The sequence below is a fragment of the Girardinichthys multiradiatus genome, chromosome 5 (genome assembly GCF_021462225.1).
Source record: "Girardinichthys multiradiatus isolate DD_20200921_A chromosome 5, DD_fGirMul_XY1, whole genome shotgun sequence".
Classification (NCBI taxonomy): Eukaryota; Metazoa; Chordata; class Actinopteri; order Cyprinodontiformes; family Goodeidae; genus Girardinichthys; species Girardinichthys multiradiatus.
In genome coordinates, this window is record NC_061798.1 from 53,022,326 (window position 1) to 53,047,395 (window position 25,070).

The following is a 25,070-nucleotide window of genomic DNA, read 5'->3' on the forward strand; positions in this document are numbered from 1 at the left end:
ACCTCCATCAGAACCAGGTCTAAACTCCATCAGAACCAGGAAAAAACCTCCATCAGAACCAGGAACAAACCTCCATCAGAACCAGGAACAAACTCCATCAGAACCAGGAACAAACCTCCATCAGAACCAGGAACAAATTTCCATCAGAACCAGTTACAAATCTCCATCAGAACCAGGTCCAAACTCCATCAGAACCAGGTCCAAACTACATCAGAACCAGGTCCAAACTACATCAGAACCAGGTCCAAACGACATCAGAACCAGGAACAAACCTCCATCAGAACCAGGTCCAAACTCCATCAGAACCAGGAACAAACCTCCATCAGAACCAGGAACAAACCTCCATCAGAACCAGGAACAAACCTCCATCAGAACCAGGAACAAACTCCATCAGAACCAGGAACAAACCTCCATCAGAACCAGGAACAAACTCCATCAGAACCAGGTCCAAACTCCATCAGAACCAGGAACAAACCTCCATCAGAACCAGGAACAAACCTCCATCAGAACCAGGAACAAACCTCCATCAGAACCAGGAACAAACCTCCATCAGAACCAGGAACAAACTCCATCAGAACCAGGAACAAACCTCCATCAGAACCAGGAACAAACTCCATCAGAACCAGGTCCAAACTCCATCAGAACCAGGAACAAACCTCCATCAGAACCAGGAACAAACCTCCATCAGATCCACGTCCAAACTACATCAGAACCAGGAACAAACTCCATCAGAACTAGGTCCAAACTCCATCAGAACCAGGTCCAAACTACATCAGAACCAGGTCCAAACTCCATCAGAACCAGGAACAAACCTCCATCAGAACCAGGAACAAACCTCCATCAGAACCAGGAACAAACTCCATCAGAACCAGGAACAAACCTCCATCAGAACCAGGTCCAAACTCCATCAGAACCAGGTCCAAACTACATCAGAACCAGGAACAAACTCCATCAGAACTAGGTCCAAACTCCATCAGATCCACGTCCAAACTACATCAGAACCAGGAACAAACTCCATCAGAACTAGGTCCAAACTCCATCAGAACCAGGTCCAAACTACATCAGAACCATGAACAACCTCCATCAGAACTAGGTCCAAACTCCATCAGAACCAGGTCCAAACTACATCAGAACCAGGAACAAACCTCCATCAGAACCAGGAACAAACCTCCATCAGAACCAGGAACAAACTCCATCAGAACCAGGAACAAACCTCCATCAGAACCAGGAACAAACTCCATCAGAACCAGGTCCAAACTCCATCAGAACCAGGAACAAACCTCCATCAGAACCAGGAACAAACCTCCATCAGATCCACGTCCAAACTACATCAGAACCAGGAACAAACTCCATCAGAACTAGGTCCAAACTCCATCAGAACCAGGTCCAAACTACATCAGAACCAGGTCCAAACTCCATCAGAACCAGGAACAAACCTCCATCAGAACCAGGAACAAACCTCCATCAGAACCAGGAACAAACTCCATCAGAACCAGGAACAAACCTCCATCAGAACCAGGTCCAAACTCCATCAGAACCAGGTCCAAACTACATCAGAACCAGGAACAAACTCCATCAGAACTAGGTCCAAACTCCATCAGATCCACGTCCAAACTACATCAGAACCAGGAACAAACTCCATCAGAACTAGGTCCAAACTCCATCAGAACTAGGTCCAAACTCCATCAGATCCACGTCCAAACTACATCAGAACCAGGAACAAACTCCATCAGAACTAGGTCCAAACTCCATCAGAACCAGGTCCAAACTACATCAGAACCATGAACAAACTCCATCAGAACTAGGTCCAAACTCCATCAGAACCAGGTCCAAACTACATCAGAACCAGGAAGAAACCCCATCAGAACTAGGTCCAAACTCCATCAGAACCAGGTCCAAACTCCATCAGAACCAGGAACAAACCTCCATCAGAACCAGGTCTAAACTCCATCAGAACCAGGAAAAAACCTCCATCAGAACCAGGAACAAACCTCCATCAGAACCAGGAACAAACTCCATCAGAACCAGGAACAAACTCCATCAGAACTAGGTCCAAACTCCATCAGATCCACGTCCAAACTACATCAGAACCAGGAACAAACTCCATCAGAACTAGGTCCAAACTCCATCAGAACCAGGTCCAAACTACATCAGAACCATGAACAAACTCCATCAGAACCAGGAACAAATTTCCATCAGAACCAGTTACAAATCTCCATCAGAACCAGGTCCAAACTCCATCAGAACCAGGTCCAAACTACATCAGAACCAGGTCCAAACTACATCAGAACCAGGTCCAAACGACATCAGAACCAGGAACAAACCTCCATCAGAACCAGGTCCAAACTCCATAAGAACCAGGAACAAACCTCCATCAGAACCAGGAACAAACCTCCATCAGAACCAGGAACAAACCTCCATCAGAACCAGGAACAAACTCCATCAGAACCAGGAACAAACCTCCATCAGAACCAGGAACAAACTCCATCAGAACCAGGTCCAAACTCCATCAGAACCAGGAACAAACCTCCATCAGAACCAGGAACAAACCTCCATCAGAACCAGGAACAAACCTCCATCAGAACCAGGAACAAACTCCATCAGAACCAGGAACAAACCTCCATCAGAACCAGGAACAAACTCCATCAGAACCAGGTCCAAACTCCATCAGAACCAGGAACAAACCTCCATCAGAACCAGGAACAAACCTCCATCAGAACCAGGTCCAAACTACATCAGAACCAGGAACAAACTCCATCAGAACTAGGTCCAAACTCCATCAGAACCAGGTCCAAACTCCATCAGAACCAGGTCCAAACTCCATCAGAACCAGGAACAAACCTCCATCAGAACCAGGAACAAACCTCCATCAGAACCAGGAACAAACTCCATCAGAACCAGGAACAAACCTCCATCAGAACCAGGTCCAAACTCCATCAGAACCAGGTCCAAACTACATCAGAACCAGGAACAAACTCCATCAGAACTAGGTCCAAACTCCATCAGATCCACGTCCAAACTACATCAGAACCAGGAACAAACTCCATCAGAACTAGGTCCAAACTCCATCAGAACTAGGTCCAAACTCCATCAGATCCACGTCCAAACTACATCAGAACCAGGAACAAACTCCATCAGAACTAGGTCCAAACTCCATCAGAACCAGGTCCAAACTACATCAGAACCATGAACAAACTCCATCAGAACTAGGTCCAAACTCCATAAGAACCAGGTCCAAACTACATCAGAACCAGGAAGAAACCCCATCAGAACTAGGTCCAAACTCCATCAGAACCAGGTCCAAACTCCTTCAGAACCAGGAACAAACCTCCATCAGAACCAGGTCTAAACTCCATCAGAACCAGGAAAAAACCTCCATCAGAACCAGGAACAAACCTCCATCAGAACCAGGAACAAACTCCATCAGAACCAGGAACAAACTCCATCAGAACTAGGTCCAAACTCCATCAGATCCACGTCCAAACTACATCAGAACCAGGAACAAACTCCATCAGAACTAGGTCCAAACTCCATCAGAACCAGGTCCAAACTACATCAGAACCATGAACAAACTCCATCAGAACCAGGAACAAATTTCCATCAGAACCAGTTACAAATCTCCATCAGAACCAGGTCCAAACTCCATCAGAACCAGGTCCAAACTACATCAGAACCAGGTCCAAACTACATCAGAACCAGGTCCAAACGACATCAGAACCAGGAACAAACCTCCATCAGAACCAGGTCCAAACTCCATAAGAACCAGGAACAAACCTCCATCAGAACCAGGAACAAACTCCATCAGAACCAGGAACAAACCTCCATCAGAACCAGGAACAAACTCCATCAGAACCAGGAACAAACCTCCATCAGAACCAGGAACAAACTCCATCAGAACCAGGTCCAAACTCCATCAGAACCAGGAACAAACCTCCATCAGAACCAGGAACAAACCTCCATCAGAACCAGGAACAAACCTCCATCAGAACCAGGAACAAACTCCATCAGAACCAGGAACAAACCTCCATCAGAACCAGGAACAAACTCCATCAGAACCAGGTCCAAACTCCATCAGAACCAGGAACAAACCTCCATCAGAACCAGGAACAAACCTCCATCAGATCCACGTCCAAACTACATCAGAACCAGGAACAAACTCCATCAGAACTAGGTCCAAACTCCATCAGAACCAGGTCCAAACTACATCAGAACCAGGTCCAAACTCCATCAGAACCAGGAACAAACCTCCATCAGAACCAGGAACAAACCTCCATCAGAACCAGGAACAAACTCCATCAGAACCAGGAACAAACCTCCATCAGAACTAGGTCCAAACTCCATCAGATCCACGTCAAAACTACATCAGAACCAGGAACAAACTCCATCAGAACTAGGTCCAAACTCCATCAGAACCAGGTCCAAACTACATCAGAACCATGAACAAACTCCATCAGAACTAGGTCCAAACTCCATCAGATCCACGTCCAAACTACATCAGAACCAGGAACAAACTCCATCAGAACTAGGTCCAAACTCCATCAGAACCAGGTCCAAACTACATCAGAACCATGAACAAACTCCATCAGAACTAGGTCCAAACTCCATCAGAACCAGGTCCAAACTACATCAGAACCAGGAAGAAACCCCATCAGAACTAGGTCCAAACTCCATCAGAACCAGGTCCAAACTCCTTCAGAACCAGGAACAAACCTCCATCAGAACCAGGTCTAAACTCCATCAGAACCAGGAAAAAACCTCCATCAGAACCAGGAACAAACCTCCATCAGAACCAGGAACAAACTCCATCAGAACCAGGAACAAACCTCCATCAGAACCAGGAACAAATTTCCATCAGAACCAGTTACAAATCTCCATCAGAACCAGGTCCAAACTCCATCAGAACCAGGTCCAAACTACATCAGAACCAGGTCCAAACTACATCAGAACCAGGTCCAAACTCCATAAGAACCAGGAACAAACCTCCATCAGAACCAGGAACAAACCTCCATCAGAACCAGGAACAAACCTCCATCAGAACCAGGAACAAACTCCATCAGAACCAGGAACAAACCTCCATCAGAACCAGGAACAAACTCCATCAGAACCAGGTCCAAACTCCATCAGAACCAGGAACAAACCTCCATCAGAACCAGGAACAAACCTCCATCAGAACCAGGAACAAACTACATCAGAACCAGGAACAAACTCCATCAGAACTAGGTCCAAACTCCATCAGAACCAGGTCCAAACTACATCAGAACCAGGTCCAAACTCCATCAGAACCAGGAACAAACCTCCATCAGAACCAGGAACAAACCTCCATCAGATCCACGTCCAAACTACATCAGAACCAGGAACAAACTCCATCAGAACTAGGTCCAAACTCCATCAGAACCAGGTCCAAACTACATCAGAACCAGGTCCAAACTCCATCAGAACCAGGAACAAACCTCCATCAGAACCAGGAACAAACCTCCATCAGAACCAGGAACAAACTCCATCAGAACCAGGAACAAACCTCCATCAGAACCAGGTCCAAACTCCATCAGAACCAGGTCCAAACTACATCAGAACCAGGAACAAACTCCATCAGAACTAGGTCCAAACTCCATCAGATCCACGTCCAAACTACATCAGAACCAGGAACAAACTCCATCAGAACTAGGTCCAAACTCCATCAGAACCAGGTCCAAACTACATCAGAACCATGAACAAACTCCATCAGAACTAGGTCCAAACTCCATCAGATCCACGTCCAAACTACATCAGAACCAGGAACAAACTCCATCAGAACTAGGTCCAAACTCCATCAGAACCAGGTCCAAACTACATCAGAACCATGAACAAACTCCATCAGAACTAGGTCCAAACTCCATCAGAACCAGGTCCAAACTACATCAGAACCAGGAAGAAACCCCATCAGAACTAGGTCCAAACTCCATCAGAACCAGGTCCAAACTCCTTCAGAACCAGGAACAAACCTCCATCAGAACCAGGTCTAAACTCCATCAGAACCAGGAAAAAACCTCCATCAGAACCAGGAACAAACCTCCATCAGAACCAGGAACAAACTCCATCAGAACCAGGAACAAACCTCCATCAGAACCAGGAACAAATTTCCATCAGAACCAGTTACAAATCTCCATCAGAACCAGGTCCAAACTCCATCAGAACCAGGTCCAAACTACATCAGAACCAGGTCCAAACTACATCAGAACCAGGTCCAAACGACATCAGAACCAGGAACAAACCTCCATCAGAACCAGGTCCAAACTCCATAAGAACCAGGAACAAACCTCCATCAGAACCAGGAACAAACCTCCATCAGAACCAGGAACAAACCTCCATCAGAACCAGGAACAAACTCCATCAGAACCAGGAACAAACCTCCATCAGAACCAGGAACAAACTCCATCAGAACCAGGTCCAAACTCCATCAGAACCAGGAACAAACCTCCATCAGAACCAGGAACAAACCTCCATCAGAACCAGGAACAAACCTCCATCAGAACCAGGAACAAACCTCCATCAGAACCAGGAACAAACTCCATCAGAACCAGGAACAAACCTCCATCAGAACCAGGAACAAACTCCATCAGAACCAGGTCCAAACTCCATCAGAACCAGGAACAAACCTCCATCAGAACCAGGAACAAACCTCCATCAGATCCACGTCCAAACTACATCAGAACCAGGAACAAACTCCATCAGAACTAGGTCCAAACTCCATCAGAACCAGGTCCAAACTACATCAGAACCAGGTCCAAACTCCATCAGAACCAGGAACAAACCTCCATCAGAACCAGGAACAAACCTCCATCAGAACCAGGAACAAACTCCATCAGAACCAGGAACAAACCTCCATCAGAACCAGGTCCAAACTCCATCAGAACCAGGTCCAAACTACATCAGAACCAGGAACAAACTCCATCAGAACTAGGTCCAAACTCCATCAGATCCACGTCCAAACTACATCAGAACCAGGAACAAACTCCATCAGAACTAGGTCCAAACTCCATCAGAACCAGGTCCAAACTACATCAGAACCATGAACAACCTCCATCAGAACTAGGTCCAAACTCCATCAGAACCAGGTCCAAACTACATCAGAACCAGGAACAAACCTCCATCAGAACCAGGAACAAACCTCCATCAGAACCAGGAACAAACTCCATCAGAACCAGGAACAAACCTCCATCAGAACCAGGAACAAACTCCATCAGAACCAGGTCCAAACTCCATCAGAACCAGGAACAAACCTCCATCAGAACCAGGAACAAACCTCCATCAGATCCACGTCCAAACTACATCAGAACCAGGAACAAACTCCATCAGAACTAGGTCCAAACTCCATCAGAACCAGGTCCAAACTACATCAGAACCAGGTCCAAACTCCATCAGAACCAGGAACAAACCTCCATCAGAACCAGGAACAAACCTCCATCAGAACCAGGAACAAACTCCATCAGAACCAGGAACAAACCTCCATCAGAACCAGGTCCAAACTCCATCAGAACCAGGTCCAAACTACATCAGAACCAGGAACAAACTCCATCAGAACTAGGTCCAAACTCCATCAGATCCACGTCCAAACTACATCAGAACCAGGAACAAACTCCATCAGAACTAGGTCCAAACTCCATCAGAACTAGGTCCAAACTCCATCAGATCCACGTCCAAACTACATCAGAACCAGGAACAAACTCCATCAGAACTAGGTCCAAACTCCATCAGAACCAGGTCCAAACTACATCAGAACCATGAACAAACTCCATCAGAACTAGGTCCAAACTCCATCAGAACCAGGTCCAAACTACATCAGAACCAGGAAGAAACCCCATCAGAACTAGGTCCAAACTCCATCAGAACCAGGTCCAAACTCCTTCAGAACCAGGAACAAACCTCCATCAGAACCAGGTCTAAACTCCATCAGAACCAGGAAAAAACCTCCATCAGAACCAGGAACAAACCTCCATCAGAACCAGGAACAAACTCCATCAGAACCAGGAACAAACTCCATCAGAACTAGGTCCAAACTCCATCAGATCCACGTCCAAACTACATCAGAACCAGGAACAAACTCCATCAGAACTAGGTCCAAACTCCATCAGAACCAGGTCCAAACTACATCAGAACCATGAACAAACTCCATCAGAACTAGGTCCAAACTCCATCAGAACCAGGTCCAAACTACATCAGAACCAGGAAGAAACCCCATCAGAACTAGGTCCAAACTCCATCAGAACCAGGTCCAAACTCCTTCAGAACCAGGAACAAACCTCCATCAGAACCAGGTCCAAACTCCATCAGAACCAGGAACAAACCTCCATCAGAACCAGGAACAAACCTCCATCAGAACCAGGAACAAACTCCATCAGAACCAGGAACAAACCTCCATCAGAACCAGGTCCAAACTCCATCAGAACCAGGTCCAAACTACATCAGAACCAGGAACAAACTCCATCAGAACTAGGTCCAAACTCCATCAGATCCACGTCCAAACTACATCAGAACCAGGAACAAACTCCATCAGAACTAGGTCCAAACTCCATCAGAACTAGGTCCAAACTCCATCAGATCCACGTCCAAACTACATCAGAACCAGGAACAAACTCCATCAGAACTAGGTCCAAACTCCATCAGAACCAGGTCCAAACTACATCAGAACCATGAACAAACTCCATCAGAACTAGGTCCAAACTCCATCAGAACCAGGTCCAAACTACATCAGAACCAGGAAGAAACCCCATCAGAACTAGGTCCAAACTCCATCAGAACCAGGTCCAAACTCCTTCAGAACCAGGAACAAACCTCCATCAGAACCAGGTCTAAACTCCATCAGAACCAGGAAAAAACCTCCATCAGAACCAGGAACAAACCTCCATCAGAACCAGGAACAAACTCCATCAGAACCAGGAACAAACCTCCATCAGAACCAGGAACAAATTTCCATCAGAACCAGTTACAAATCTCCATCAGAACCAGGTCCAAACTCCATCAGAACCAGGTCCAAACTACATCAGAACCAGGTCCAAACTACATTAGAACCAGGTCCAAACGACATCAGAACCAGGAACAAACCTCCATCAGAACCAGGTCCAAACTCCATAAGAACCAGGAACAAACCTCCATCAGAACCAGGAACAAACCTCCATCAGAACCAGGAACAAACCTCCATCAGAACCAGGAACAAACCTCCATCAGAACCAGGAACAAACTCCATCAGAACCAGGTCCAAACTCCATCAGAACCAGGAACAAACCTCCATCAGAACCAGGAACAAACCTCCATCAGAACCAGGAACAAACCTCCATCAGAACCAGGAACAAACCTCCATCAGAACCAGGAACAAACTCCATCAGAACCAGGAACAAACCTCCATCAGAACCAGGAACAAACTCCATCAGAACCAGGTCCAAACTCCATCAGAACCAGGAACAAACCTCCATCAGAACCAGGAACAAACCTCCATCAGATCCACGTCCAAACTACATCAGAACCAGGAACAAACTCCATCAGAACTAGGTCCAAACTCCATCAGAACCAGGTCCAAACTACATCAGAACCAGGTCCAAACTCCATCAGAACCAGGAACAAACCTCCATCAGAACCAGGAACAAACCTCCATCAGAACCAGGAACAAACTCCATCAGAACCAGGAACAAACCTCCATCAGAACCAGGTCCAAACTCCATCAGAACCAGGTCCAAACTACATCAGAACCAGGAACAAACTCCATCAGAACTAGGTCCAAACTCCATCAGATCCACGTCCAAACTACATCAGAACCAGGAACAAACTCCATCAGAACTAGGTCCAAACTCCATCAGAACCCGGTCTAAACTACATCAGAACCATGAACAACCTCCATCAGAACTAGGTCCAAACTCCATCAGAACCAGGTCCAAACTACATCAGAACCAGGAAGAAACCCCATCAGAACTAGGTCCAAACTCCATCAGAACCAGGTCCAAAATACATCAGAACCATGAACAACCTCCATCAGAACTAGGTCCAAACTCCATCAGAACCAGGTCCAAACTACATCAGAACCAGGAAGAAACCCCATCAGAACTAGGTCCAAACTCCATCAGAACCAGGTCCAAACTACATCAGAACCAGGAACAAACTCCATCAGAACTAGGTCCAAACTACATCAGAATCACGTCCAAACTACATCAGAACCAGGTCCAAACTCCATCAGAACCAGGAACAAACCTCCATCAGAACCAGGTCCAAACTCCTTCAGAACCAGGAACAAATTTCCATCAGAACCAGTTACAAATCTCCATCAGAACCAGGTCCAAACTCCATCAGAACCAGGTCCAAACTACATCAGAACCAGGTCCAAACTACATCAGAACCAGGTCCAAACGACATCAGAACCAGGAACAAACCTCCATCAGAACCAGGTCCAAACTCCATAAGAACCAGGAACAAACCTCCATCAGAACCAGGAACAAACCTCCATCAGAACCAGGAACAAACCTCCATCAGAACCAGGAACAAACCTCCATCAGAACCAGGAACAAACTCCATCAGAACCAGGTCCAAACTCCATCAGAACCAGGAACAAACCTCCATCAGAACCAGGAACAAACCTCCATCAGAACCAGGAACAAACCTCCATCAGAACCAGGAACAAACTCCATCAGAACCAGGAACAAACCTCCATCAGAACCAGGAACAAACTCCATCAGAACCAGGTCCAAACTCCATCAGAACCAGGAACAAACCTCCATCAGAACCAGGAACAAACCTCCATCAGATCCACGTCCAAACTACATCAGAACCAGGAACAAACTCCATCAGAACTAGGTCCAAACTCCATCAGAACCAGGTCCAAACTACATCAGAACCAGGTCCAAACTCCATCAGAACCAGGAACAAACCTCCATCAGAACCAGGAACAAACCTCCATCAGAACCAGGAACAAACTCCATCAGAACCAGGAACAAACCTCCATCAGAACCAGGTCCAAACTCCATCAGAACCAGGTCCAAACTACATCAGAACCAGGAACAAACTCCATCAGAACTAGGTCCAAACTCCATCAGATCCACGTCCAAACTACTTCAGAACCAGGAACAAACTCCATCAGAACTAGGTCCAAACTCCATCAGAACCCGGTCTAAACTACATCAGAACCATGAACAACCTCCATCAGAACTAGGTCCAAACTCCATCAGAACCAGGTCCAAACTACATCAGAACCAGGAAGAAACCCCATCAGAACTAGGTCCAAACTCCATCAGAACCAGGTCCAAAATACATCAGAACCATGAACAACCTCCATCAGAACTAGGTCCAAACTCCATCAGAACCAGGTCCAAACTACATCAGAACCAGGAAGAAACCCCATCAGAACTAGGTCCAAACTCCATCAGAACCAGGTCCAAACTACATCAGAACCAGGAACAAACTCCATCAGAACTAGGTCCAAACTACATCAGAATCACGTCCAAACTACATCAGAACCAGGTCCAAACTCCATCAGAACCAGGAACAAACCTCCATCAGAACCAGGTCCAAACTCCTTCAGAACCAGGAACAAACCTCCATCAGAACCAGGTCTAAACTCCATCAGAACCAGGAAAAAACCTCCATCAGAACCAAGAACAAACCTCCATCAGAACCAGGAACAAACTCCATCAGAACCAGGAACAAACCTCCATCAGAACCAGTAATAAATCTCCATCAGAACCAGGTCCAAACTCCATCAGAACCAGGTCCAAACTACATCAGAACCAGGTCCAAACTACATCAGAACCAGGTCCAAACGACATCAGAACCAGGTCCAAACTCCATCAGAACCAGGAACAAACCTCCATCAGAACCAGGAACAAACCTCCATCAGAACCAGGAACAAACCTCCATCAGAACCAGTAATAAATCTCCATCAGAACCAGGTCCAAACTCCATCAGAACCAGGTCCAAACTACATCAGAACCAGGTCCAAACTACATCAGAACCAGGTCCAAACGACATCAGAACCAGGTCCAAACTCCATCAGAACCAGGAACAAACCTCCATCAGAACCAGGAACAAACCTCCATCAGAACCAGGAACAAACCTCCATCAGAACCAGGAACAAACTCCATCAGAACCAGGAACAAACCTCCATCAGAACCAGGACCAAACCTCCATCAGAACCAGGAACAAACCTCCATCAGAACCAGGTCCAAACTCCATCAAACCAGGTCCAAACTACATCAGAACCAGGTCCAAACGACATCAGAACCAGGAACAAACCTCCATCAGAACCAGGTCCAAACTCCATCAGAACCAGGAACAAACCTCCATCAGAACCAGGTCTAAACTCCATCAGAACCAGGAAAAAACCTCCATCAGAACCAGGAACAAACTTCCATCAGAACCAGTAACAAATCTCCATCAGAACCAGGTCCAAACTCCATGAGAACCAGGTCCAAACTACATCAGAACCAGGTCCAAACTACATCAGAACCAGGTCCAAACTCCATCAGAACCAGGTCCAAACTACATCAGAACCAGGTCCAAACTACATCAGAACCAGGTCCAAACGACATCAGAACCAGGTCCAAACTCCATCAGAACCAGGAACAAACCTACATCAGAACCAGGAACAAACCTCCATCAGAACCAGGAACAAACCTCCATCAGAACCAGGAACAAACTCCATCAGAACCAGGAACAAACCTCCATCAGAACCAGGAACAAACCTCCATCAGAACCAGGAAAAAACCTCCATCAGAACCAGGTCCAAACTCCATCAAACCAGGTCCAAACTACATCAGAACCAGGTCCAAACGACATCAGAACCAGGAACAAACCTCCATCAGAACCAGGTCCAAACTCCATCAGAACCAGGAACAAACCTCCATCAGAACCAGGTCTAAACTCCATCAGAACCAGGAAAAAACCTCCATCAGAACCAGGAACAAACTTCCATCAGAACCAGTAACAAATCTCCATCAGAACCAGGTCCAAACTCCATGAGAACCAGGTCCAAACTACATCAGAACCAGGTCCAAACTACATCAGAACCAGGTCCAAACGACATCAGAACCAGGAACAAACCTCCATCAGAACCAGGTCCAAACTCCATAAGAACCAGGAACAAACCTCCATCAGAACCAGGAACAAACCTCCATCAGAACCAGGAACAAACCTCCATCAGAACCAGGAACAAACTCCATCAGAACCAGGAACAAACCTCCATCAGAACCAGGAACAAACCTCCATCAGAACCAGGTCCAAACTCCATCAGAACCAGGAACAAACCTCCATCAGAACCAGGAGAAAACTCCATCAGAACCAGGTCCAAACACCATCAGAACCAGGAACAAACTCCATCAGAACTAGGTCCAAACTCCATCAGAACCAGGTCCAAACTACATCAGAACCATGAACAAACTCCATCAGAACTAGGTCCAAACTCCATCAGAACCAGGTCCAAACTACATCAGAAACAGGAACAAACTCCATCAGAACCAGGAACAAACTCCATCAGAACTAGGTCCAAACTACATCAGAACCAGGTCCAAACTACATCAGAACCATGAACAAACTCCATCAGAACTAGGTCCAAACTCCATCAGAACCAGGAACAAACCTCCATCAGAACCAGGAGAAAACTCCATCAGAACCAGGTCCAAACTCCATCAGAACCAGGAACAAACTCCATCAGAACTAGGTCCAAACTCCATCAGAACCAGGTCCAAACTACATCAGAACCATGAACAAACTCCATCAGAACTAGGTCCAAACTACATCAGAACCAGGTCCAAACTCCATCAGAACCAGGAACAACCTCCATCAGAACCAGGAACAAACCTCCATCAGAACCAGGTCCAAACTCCATCAGAACCAGGAACAAACTCCATCAGAACTAGGTCCAAACTACATCAGAACCAGGTCCAAACTACATCAGAACCATGAACAAACTCCATCAGAACTAGGTCCAAACTCCATCAGAACCAGGAACAAACCTCCATCAGAACCAGGAGAAAACTCCATCAGAACCAGGTCCAAACTCCATCAGAACCAGGAACAAACTCCATCAGAACTAGGTTCAAACTCCATCAGAACCAGGTCCAAACTACATCAGAACCATGAACAAACTCCATCAGAACTAGGTCCAAACTACATCAGAACCAGGTCCAAACGACATCAGAACCAGGAACAAACCTCCATCAGAACCAGGTCCAAACTCCATCAGAACCAGGAACAAACCTCCATCAGAACCAGGAACAAACTCCATCAGAACCAGGTCCAAACTCCATCAGAACCAGGAACAAACTTCCATCAGAACCAGGAGAAAACTCCATCAGAACCAGGTCCAAACTCCATCAGAACCAGGAACAAACTCCATCAGAACTAGGTCCAAACTCCATCAGAACCAGGTCCAAACTACATCAGAACCATGAACAAACTCCATCAGAACTAGGTCCAAACTCCATCAGAACCAGGTCCAAACTACATCAGAACCAGGTCCAAACTCCATCAGAACCAGGAACAAACTTCCATCAGAACCAGGAGAAAACTCCATCAGAACCAGGTCCAAACTCCATCAGAACCAGGAACAAACTCCATCAGAACTAGGTCCAAACTCCATCAGAACCAGGTCCAAACTACATCAGAACCATGAACAAACTCCATCAGAACTAGGTCCAAACTCCATCAGAACCAGGTCCAAACTACATCAGAACCAGGAAGAAAACCCATCAGAACTAGGTCCAAACTCCATCCGAACCAGGTCCAAACTACATCAGAACCAGGTCCAAACTCCATCAGAACCAGGTCCAAACTACATCAGAACCAGGAACAAACTCCATCAGAACTAGGTCCAAACTACATCAGAATCACGTCCAAACTACATCAGAACCAGGTCCAAACTCCATCAGAACCAGGAACAAACCTCCATCAGAACCAGGAACAAACCTGCATCAGAACCAGGTCCAAACTCCATCAGAACCAGGTCCAAACTACATCAGAACCACATCCAAACTACATCAGAACCAGGTCAAACTACATCAGAACCAGGTCCAAACTCCATCAGAACCAGAAACAAACCTCCATCAGAACCAGGAACAAACCTCCATCAGAACCAGGTCCAAACTCCATCAGAACCAGGTCCAAACTACATCAGAACCAGGAACAAACTCCATCAGAACTAGGTCGAAACTCCATCAGATCCACGTCCAAACTACATCAGAACCAGGTCCAAACTCCATCACAACCAGGAACAAACCTCCATCAGAACCAGGAACAAACCTCCATCAGAACCAGGTCCAAACTCCATCAGAACCAGGTCCAAACTACATCAGAACCACGTCCAAACTACATCAGAACCAGGTCCAAACTACATCAGAACCAGGTCCAAACTCCATCAGAACCAGGAACAAACCTCCATCAGAACCAGGAACAAACCTCCATCAGAACCAGGAACAAACTCCATCAGAACCAGGAACAAACCTCCATCAGAACCAGGACCAAACTCCATCAGAACCAGGTCCAAACTACATCAGAACCAGGAACAAACTCCATCAGAACTAGGTCCAAACTCCATCAGATCCACGTCCAAACTACATCAGAACCAGGTCCAAACTCCATCAGAACCAGGTCCAAACTCCATCAGAACCAGGTCCAAACTACATCAGAACCACGTCCAAACTACATCAGAACCAGGTCCAAACTACATCAGAACCAGGAACAAACCTCCATCAGAACCAGGTCCAAACTCCATCAGAACCAGGAACAAACCTCCATCAGAACCAGGAACAAACCTCCATCAGAACCAGGACCAAACCTCCATCAGAACCAGGTCCAAACTACATCAGAACCAGGAACAAACTCCATCAGAACTAGGTCCAAACTCCATCAGAACCACGTCCAAACTACATCAGAACCAGGTCCAAACTACATCAGAACCACGTCCAAACTACATCAGAACCACGTCCAAACTACATCAGTACCAGGTCCAAATGACATCAGAACCAGGAATAAACCTCCATCAGAACCAGGAACAAACCTCCATCAGAACCAGGTCCAAACTCCATCAGAACCAGGTCCAAACTACATCAGAACTAGGTCCAAACTACATCAGAACTAGGTCCAAACTCCATCAGAACCAGGTCCAAACTACATCAGAACCAGGAACAAACCTCCATCAGAACCAGGAACAAACCTCCATCAGAACCAGGAACAAACCTCCATCAGAACCAGGAACAAACCTCCATTAGAACCACTGATGGGTACCGTGAGGCCAAGCGTGCCGCTGCCCGGGCTGTGGCAGAGGCAAAAACTCGGGCCTGGGAGGAGTTCGGTGAGGCCATGGAGAAGGACTACCGGTTGGCCTCGAAGCAATTCTGGCAAACAGTCCGTCGCCTCAGGAGGGGGAAGCAGTGCTTCGCCAACACTGTTTATAGTGGGGGCGGGAGACTGCTGACCTCGACTGAGGACATTATCGGGCGGTGGAAGGAGTACTTCGAGGATCTCTTCAATCCTGCCATCACGCATTCCATGGTGGAAACAGAGGCTGGGGACTCGGGGTTGGACTCTTTCATCACCCAGGCTGAAGTTCACCGAGGTGTTTAAAAAGCTCCGCGGTGGCAAGGCTTCGGGGGTGGATGAGATCCGCCCTGAGTACCTCAAGTCTCTGGATGTTGTGGGGCTGTCATGGTTGACACGTCTCTTCAACATTGCGTGGCGGTCGGGGACAGTGCCTCTGGATTGGCAGACTGGCGTGGTGGTCCCCCTACATAAGAAGGGTGACCGGAGGGTGTGTTCCAACTACAGGGGAATCACACTCCTCAGCCTCCCTGGTAAGGCCTACGCCAGGGTATTGGAGAGGAGAGTCCGACCGATAGTTGAATCTCGGCTTCAGGAGGAGCAGTGTGGTTTTCGTCCCGGCCGTGGATCACTGGACCAGCTCTATACCCTCTACAGGGTGCTCGAGGGTTCATGAGAGTTTGCCCAACCGGTTCACATGTGTTTTGTGGACCTGGAGAAGGCATTTGACTGTGTCCCTTGTGATGCCCTGTGGGGGGGTGCTCCAGGAGTATGGAATCGGGGGCCCTTTACTAGGGGCCATCCGGTCCCTGTACGAGCGGAGCAGGAGTTTGGTCCGCATTGCCGGCACTAAGTCGGACCTGTTCCCAGTGCATGTTGGACTCCGGCAGGGCTGCCCTTTGTCACCGGTCCTGTTCATAACTTTTATGGACAGGATTTCTAGACGCAGCCAAGGGCCGGAGGGGGTCGGGTTTGGGGACTAGTGGATTTCGTCTCTTCTTTTGGCAGATGACGTGGTCCTGCTGGCCCCCTCTAACCAAGACCTACAGCATGCGCTGTGGCGGTTCGCAGCCAAGTGTGAAGCGGCTGGGATGAGGATCAGCTCCTCCAAGTCCGAGGCCATGGTACTCGACCGGAAAAGGGTGGCTTGTCCTCTTCAGGTTGGAGGGGAGTTCCTGCCTCAAGTGGAGAAGTTTAAGTATCTCGGGGTCTTGTTCACGAGTGAGGGAAGAATGGAGCGGGAGATCGACAGACGGATCGGTGCGGCTGCCACAGTAATGGGGGCGCTGTGCCGGTCCGTTGTGGTGAAGAGAGAGCTGAGCCGAAAAGCCAAGCTCTCGATTTACCGGTCGGTCTACGTTCCTACCCTCACCTAATGGCCATGAACTTTGGGTCATGACCGAAAGAACGAGATCCCGGATACAAGCGGCTGAAATGAGCTTCCTCCGTAGGGTGGCCGGGCACTCCCTTAGAGATAGGGTGAGGAGCTCGGAGTAGAGCCACTGCTCCTCCACATCGAGAGGAGCCAGTTGAGGTGGCTCGGGCATCTATACCGGATGCCTCCTGGACGCCTTCCTCGGGAGGTGTTCCAGGCACGTCCCACCGGGAGGAGGCCCAGGGGACGGCCCAGGACACGCTGGAGGGACTATGTCTCTCGGCTGGCCTGGGAACGCCTTGGGCTCCCCCTGGAGGAACTGGAGGAGGTGTCTGGAGAGAGGGACGTCTGGGCGTCTCTGTTGAGTCTGCTGCCCCCACGACCCGGTCTCGGATAAGCGGAAGACGACGAACGAACGAACAAACTTTTCAGTTGGCCAACATTTCTAAAAATCCTTTTTGTATTGGTCTTAAGTAATATTCTAATTTTCTGAGATACTGAATTTGGAGTTTTAATTTGTTGTCAGTTATAATCATCAAAATTAAAAGAATTAACATTTGAAATATATCAGTCTGTGTGTAATGAAACGTTTCACTTTTTGAATGGAATTACTGAAATAAATCAACTTTTTCATGATATTCTAATTTTATGACTAGCAGTTGTATGTCCGACTGACACTGAGCAGCTCCTCCTCCTGCAGGAGGATAAGCCCAGATAGACATGCTGCTGCAGTGCTCTGCTCCAGTCAACCTAAAACTAGTGAATGATCAGCCGATCAGCTGTGATCGCTGAAAAATATTTTAACTTTATTGGTTAAATCTCTCAAACATTTTGATGAGTGTTTCTGTCTCCATGGAGACATGGAAAAACTGCAAACTCTGTAAAACACGGATATTCAACATAGGTGGCTGTGCTGGAAGGTTCAGTTTGCAAATAAAAATCCAGAACTCCTGTTGAGTCATTTCAAATTTTACAGAAAATATGACCTGCAGAGCAGTCTAAACTGGGATCTGACTGAATAAAATGCTGGGGATATTCAACCAGTGAGATATGTTTAGCATCCTCCCACCATAAAGCTCCACCTTTAGTTCAGGGTCCATCAAAGAGGTCCTACCTCCCTGGCAGGGGGTAGAGTTTGACCCTTTATATTGGTCCTGGTACCAGCTGAAGAAACACAGGGTTTTTGCTAGGTTTCTGTAAAACTGCCTGCAGTGGAAATACACTTTTACAGAGCAGTCTAATCAGAACAGACCAGTCAGACTGTAGAAACCAGTTAACCCAGCAAAAGCCTAAAGGTACCTCTGCGGATGGCAGCCAGCAGGTCGCTACGGGCGTCATTCATTGGGATGTTCAAGATGCTTAAATGCTTCCTGTTGTCAGTCGTTGGGGGCAGTAAGGGTGCAACAACAGCTGAGGGTGGTGCCTGGCCCACAGGGTGGGCTGGGACATAGTTAGCTGGGGGAGGAGAGGGGCTGCAAGGCCGGGAAACCGCACCAGTGCCACCTGTAGGTGAATAAGAAAATATGTAAATAAAAAATGTTTCATTGGTTGATTTCTATCAGGTGACATACAGGGGTTGGACAATGAAACTGAAACACCTGGTTGGCAAGATCAGATAAAACATTTTAATAAAATAATATTTAAAAGAATTTGCAGAATAAAAACAAACATTCTGGGCAGCTACAGGGGTTGGACAATGAAACTGAAACACCTGGTTTTAGACCACAATAATTTATTAGTATGGTGTAGGGCCTCCTTTTGCGGCCAATGCAGCGTCAATTCGTCTTGGGAATGACATATACAAGTCCTGCACAGTGGTCAGAGGGATTTTAAGCCATTCTTCTTGCAGGATAGTGGCCAGGTCACTACGTGATACTGGTGGAGGAAAACGTTTCCTGACTCGCTCCTCCAAAACACCCCAATGTGGCTCAATAATATTTAGATCTGGTGACTGTGCAGGCCATGGGAGACGTTCAACTTCACTTTCATGTTCATCAAACCAATCTTTCACCAGTCTTGCTGTGTGTATTGGTGCATTGTCATCCTGATACACGGCACCACCTTCAGGATACAATGTTTGAACCATTGGATGCACATGGTCCTCAAGAATGGTTCGGTAGTCCTTGGCAGTGACGCGCCCATCTAGCACAAGTATTGGGCCAAGAAAATGCCATGATATGGCAGCCCAAACCATCACTGATCCACCCCCATGCTTCACTCTGGGCATGCAACAGTCTGGGTGGTACGCTTCTTTGGGGCTTCTTCACACCGTAACTCTCCCGGATGTGGGGAAAACAGTAAATGTGGACTCATCAGAGAACAATACATGTTTCACATTGTCCACAGCCCAAGATTTGCGCTCCTTGTACCATTGAAACCGACGTTTGGCATTGGCATGAGTGACCAAAGGTTTGGCTATAGCAGTCCGGCCGTGTATATTGACCCTGTGGAGCTCCTGACGGACAGTTCTGGTGGAAACAGGAGAGTTGAGGTGCACATTTAATTCTGCAGTGATTTGGGCAGCCGTGGTTTTATGTTTTTTGGATACAATCCAGGTTATCACCCAAACATCCCTTTCAGACAGCTTCCTCTTGCGTCCACAGTTAATCCTGTTGGATGTGGTTCATCCTTCTTGGTGGTATGCTGACATTACCCTGGATATCGTGGCTCTTGATACATCACAAAGACTTGCTGTCTTGGTCACAGATGCGCCAGCAAGACGTGCGCCAACAATTTGTCCTCTTTTGAACTCTGGTATGTCACCCATAATGTTGTGTGCATTTCAATATTTTGAGCAAAACTGTGCTCTTACCCTGCTAATTGAACCTTCACACTCTGCTCTTACTGGTGCAATGTGCAATCAATGAAGACTGGCTACCAGGCTGGTCCAATTTAGCCATGAAACCTCCCACACTAAAATGACAGGTGTTTCAGTTTCATTGTCCAACGCCTGTATCTTAGCTGTCACTGTTGGAAGAGTGTCACCTTGGTTACCAGGCGCAACTGCAGGGTGCAGCTTGGTTGCCACGGCAGCACTGTGAGTGGAGACGCTGGGAAACACCTTGTGTCCAGCTGATGGCATGAGAGGTGGGGGCGGTGGTGGTGCTGGGGGGATCTGATGGTCACTATAAAGACAGAGGTCAGGTAACCAGGGGATCGGGTGATCAAATTCACACTAGAGCACTCTTTCTGTGTGTGTCTGTGTGTACCTGGTCTCCCTCGCTATGGTGCTCCATGCTCCGCTGTGATTGGCTGAGCCTGCAAGCAGAACCTGGTGGTGATAATGTGGCTGGTTGCGTCCCAGAGAGTGCTGACGCATGGAGGTGGCGGCAGTTGCAGAGGATGCTGAGGTTGGGCGCAGAGCACGATCCAGCGACTGAGTTTGGCCACTGCCACTTGTCATTGTGGAAACGGGGTTCTTCCCATCATGGCAAGGGCTGGAGGGGTTGTCAGACATCCCCGACCTGAGAAGGCAAAATTAGACCTGTGAGATGAGTTCTGATGGATGACACACCTGTTTAGCTGTGGTCACCTGTCTGGTGACATGGAGCCATCAGAGGTGTGGTAAGGTGATGGTGTCATCTGAGCATCTGGTCGGAGCTCCTTATCATACGCCATCAGGTTCCATTCCTGTCGTCGGTTCCGAGCTTTTCGGACCTCCATGGGAAGGAGACAGAGTATTACACAGGTAGAATTCATCTAATTGGACGCAGGCTTCAGGAGGAGCCGGTAAATTACCTTCTTCACCTCCCGTCCTGAGGACTCCTCCACCTGCTTCTGCTCCTGAACACAAACAGATACCAAATATGGATATAGATGGATGGATGGATGGGACAAATTAACCTTTTGTCGTCTTTTCTCCTTGCGTTTGTTCTCAGTGGCCTGCAGCATCTTCTCCTTCCACAGGCTGAAGAAGTAAGATGGGTCGGTGTAGAACTTCAGACCATCTTTCTTATCATCCCTACAAACAAATGGAGCAAAACTGGGTGTAGGCATGGCGAGGGTACAACTTAAACTGACCTGTGAGGAGTTGAAGGGCGGGGTTTAAACTGACCTGTAAGGTGTCAGGATGTTGAGGGGGGGTGGTTTATCACACCGATGGTACATCTCCAGCACTGGGTTGAGGATGGAGCTCCGTGACACCACCTGCTGGTCCTGGATGGTACTGCTTCTGAAACATGCTTTCCGCATGTTGATGTCTTGCAGGGACACTACACCATAGAAGGACAGCAGAGGGATGTTCTGAGATCAGTGGAAACCTCTGATTTCCTCTCCTCCACAAACAGCTGATAATATTCAGGTTAATGAAGTTCTTTCAGGTGTCCGGATGGTTTGGGTGGAAGTTGACCTACCTTCCTCCACAGTGGAGTCCAGCTGAGTGACCTTCACAGCTAGCTTGTCCACTCTCTCCTGCAGGCTGTTCATCCTCAGGTAGAAGATGTTGGCCTCCATGAAGAGCTCGCCAAAGATGTCCTCTGCATGGCAACCTGGACATTAATAGCAGATGTGTGTTCAACTCGAAACCTTCTCAACACCAGAACTCACTAACTGGCAGATGACTTTAACAGCTTCTACTGCAAGTTTGAAAAATCTCCAACCATTGTATTCAAAGACAAAAGCTCCCCATGTACCAACCAACATCCTCTCCTCAGACCCCCTGTCTGGATTTAAGATCTCTGAGGAAGATGTAAGTAGGCTTTTACAATGTCAAAATATCAAGAAGGCTGCAGGTCCAACTGGCCCCCATCTGCACTCATATCTTCAACTCGTCTCTAGAGCTGTGGGAGGTTCCCACATGCTTTAAATGTTCCACCATCATCCCCATTGCCAAGAAACAAGGGGTTAAACGACTACAGGCCTGTCACCCTGACGTCTGTGGTAATTAAATCCTATAAGTGACTGGTGCTGAAGTATTTGAAGGACATCACAGGCCAGCAGATGATGCAGTCAGCTTGGGACAACACTTCATCCTGCAACATCTCCACCACCCAAGGATGTACACCAGGATCCTGTTTGTGGACTTCAGCTCGGCCTTCAACATCATCAACCCAGACATCCTCCACCAGAAGCTCATGCAGCTCAAAGTCCTGGCCTCCACCTGTCAGTGGATCACTAGCTTCCTGCAGGACCAGCAGCAGCAGGTGAGCAGCACTCAAGAACCATCAGCATCGGCGCCCCCCAGGGGTGTGTTCTCTCCTTAGTCCTCTTCTCCCTCTACACAAATGACTGGACCTCAGCAGACCTGTCAGTCCTGAAGTTTGCAGATGACACCACTGTTATTGGACTGATCCAGGACGGTGATGAGTCTGCATACAGACAGCAGGTGGATCAGCTGGTACACTAGTGTGGTCAGAACCACCTGAAGCTTAACCCATTCAAGACTGTGAAGATGATGGAGAACTTCTGGAGAACACCACCCCCACATACCCCCTCACCATCCTCAACAACACCATGTCTACTGTGGACCACTTCTGGTTCCACCCTTTCTTTGGGCCTCAGCTGGTCTTCACACATAGACAATGTTCAGAAGAAGGTCCAGCAGAGACTGTACTTCCTGAGGCAACTCAAGAAGTTCAACCTTCCACAGGAGCTGCTGGTCATCTTCTCCACTGCCATCATTCAATCTGTCCTGTCTTCATTCATCTCAGTGTGGATTGGTTCATCCACCAAACAGGACAGGTGCAGACTGCAACCAACAATCAGCGCGTCAACCAATCAGAGACGGTTTATCATGGGATGGAACGACCCATGATAAATTTGACTATTTACTAATCATAAACCAGCCTGAAGGCTGGAAGAAAAAGGACACATCAGCTTTCTGAATGACACGCAGGTAGGGGGCGCTGTAGTTAATAACATCCTAAACCAGCTGATCACACATAAAATCAGCTGATCAGACGCACAAACATTTCCTCCAAAATACACAAACAAACCACCATGAAACAGCGTGTTTGGTTCTGACCTTTATTGACGGGCCTGAAGAGAACAGGCATCTGCTGAAGGAGGGAGCAGCCAGAGAGCAGCTGCCTTTAATCAGACTGCCTGGAGGAGGAAAGCCCTGCTGAATCCATGGAGCACGAAGACCCAACATCCAACCTCAAACTATCTTCACTCCGGTCAGAAGTCCATGGTTCTGAGCTTTAAAGTTCTTGTCCTTCTTATGGCCATGGCTGAGACAAGAATTTCCTCATAAAGCCCAAAATGTTCTTCAGGCAAACTTTGGAGCTTCACCATCCAGACAGCAGCGTCTCTCCTCTCTGCTTCTCCTGACCCCTCCTGAGCATGTTGCGGTTTGTGCCCGTCCTGCCATGATTCAACAAATAAAGCCAAGCCATTCTCTTGACTGCATCTGCCATTGTACAAAGGCAAAGGATGATTGAAAGGGTCTACCCACACTTTGCTCAGACGCGTGTCTAGAGCGTTTTTGAAGCTCGATAACAGCATCCAACCTCAAAGCAAACAGGTCCAACTTGAGGTGTTGGACACCTTTTTGACGCTCAAATCCCATTTGGTCTGAACGAACCACCAGAGTTTACATAGACAACATGCATACTAGCAAAATTTAACCTTGTATTCCTCTTCAGTAAAAACATAGTATGTATATACATATATATATATATATGTATATATATATATATATATATATATATATGTATATATACATACATATATATATATATGTACATATATATACAGGTCCTTCTCAAAATATTAGCATATTGTGATAAAGTTAATTATTTTCCATAATGTCATGATGAAAATTTAACATTCATATATTTTAGATTCATTGCACACTAACTGAAATATTTCAGGTCTTTTATTGTCTTAATACGGATGATTTTGGCATACAGCTCATGAAAACCCAAAATTCCTATCTCACAAAATTAGCATATTTCATCCGACCAATAAAAGAAAAGTGTTTTTAATACAAAAAACGTCAACCTTCAAATAATCATGTACAGTTATGCACTCAATACTTGGTCGGGAATCCTTTTGCAGAAATGACTGCTTCAATGCGGCGTGGCATGGAGGCAATCAGCCTGTGGCACTGCTGAGGTCTTATGGAGGCCCAGGATGCTTCGATAGCGGCCTTTAGCTCATCCAGAGTGTTGGGTCTTGAGTCTCTCAACGTTCTCTTCACAATATCCCACAGATTCTCTATGGGGTTCAGGTCAGGAGAGTTGGCAGGCCAATTGAGCACATTGATACCATGGTCAGTAAACCATTTACCAGTGGTTTTGGCACTGTGAGCAGGTGCCAGGTCGTGCTGAAAAATGAAATCTTCATCTCCATAAAGCTTTTCAGCAGATGGAAGCATGAAGTGCTCCAAAATCTCCTGATAGCTAGCTGCATTGACCCTGCCCTTGATAAAACACAGTGGACCAACACCAGCAGCTGACACGGCACCCCAGACCATCACTGA

At 47.2% G+C, this 25,070-nt stretch overlaps 1 protein-coding gene across 3 annotated transcripts in view; it reads right to left on the bottom strand.

Moving 5' to 3' along the window:
- The window catches only part of LOC124868647 (wiskott-Aldrich syndrome protein family member 3-like), a 46,132-nt gene that overhangs the window by 17,303 nt on the left and 3,759 nt on the right, over positions 1-25,070 (bottom strand). For 2 of the 3 annotated variants that reach the window (XM_047366121.1, XM_047366122.1), the window contains exons 3-9: positions 22,000-22,134; positions 21,702-21,858; positions 21,386-21,608; positions 21,180-21,304; positions 20,857-21,111; positions 20,633-20,772; positions 18,947-19,150 (exon numbers count right to left, since the gene is read on the bottom strand). In XM_047366121.1, coding sequence (XP_047222077.1) covers positions 18,947-19,150; positions 20,633-20,772; positions 20,857-21,111; positions 21,180-21,304; positions 21,386-21,608; positions 21,702-21,858; positions 22,000-22,134 — 1,239 coding nt within the window. The remainder of the gene's footprint in view (positions 1-18,946; positions 19,151-20,632; positions 20,773-20,856; positions 21,112-21,179; positions 21,305-21,385; positions 21,609-21,701; positions 21,859-21,999; positions 22,135-25,070) is intronic. The other variant, XM_047366123.1, reaches the window with a different exon arrangement.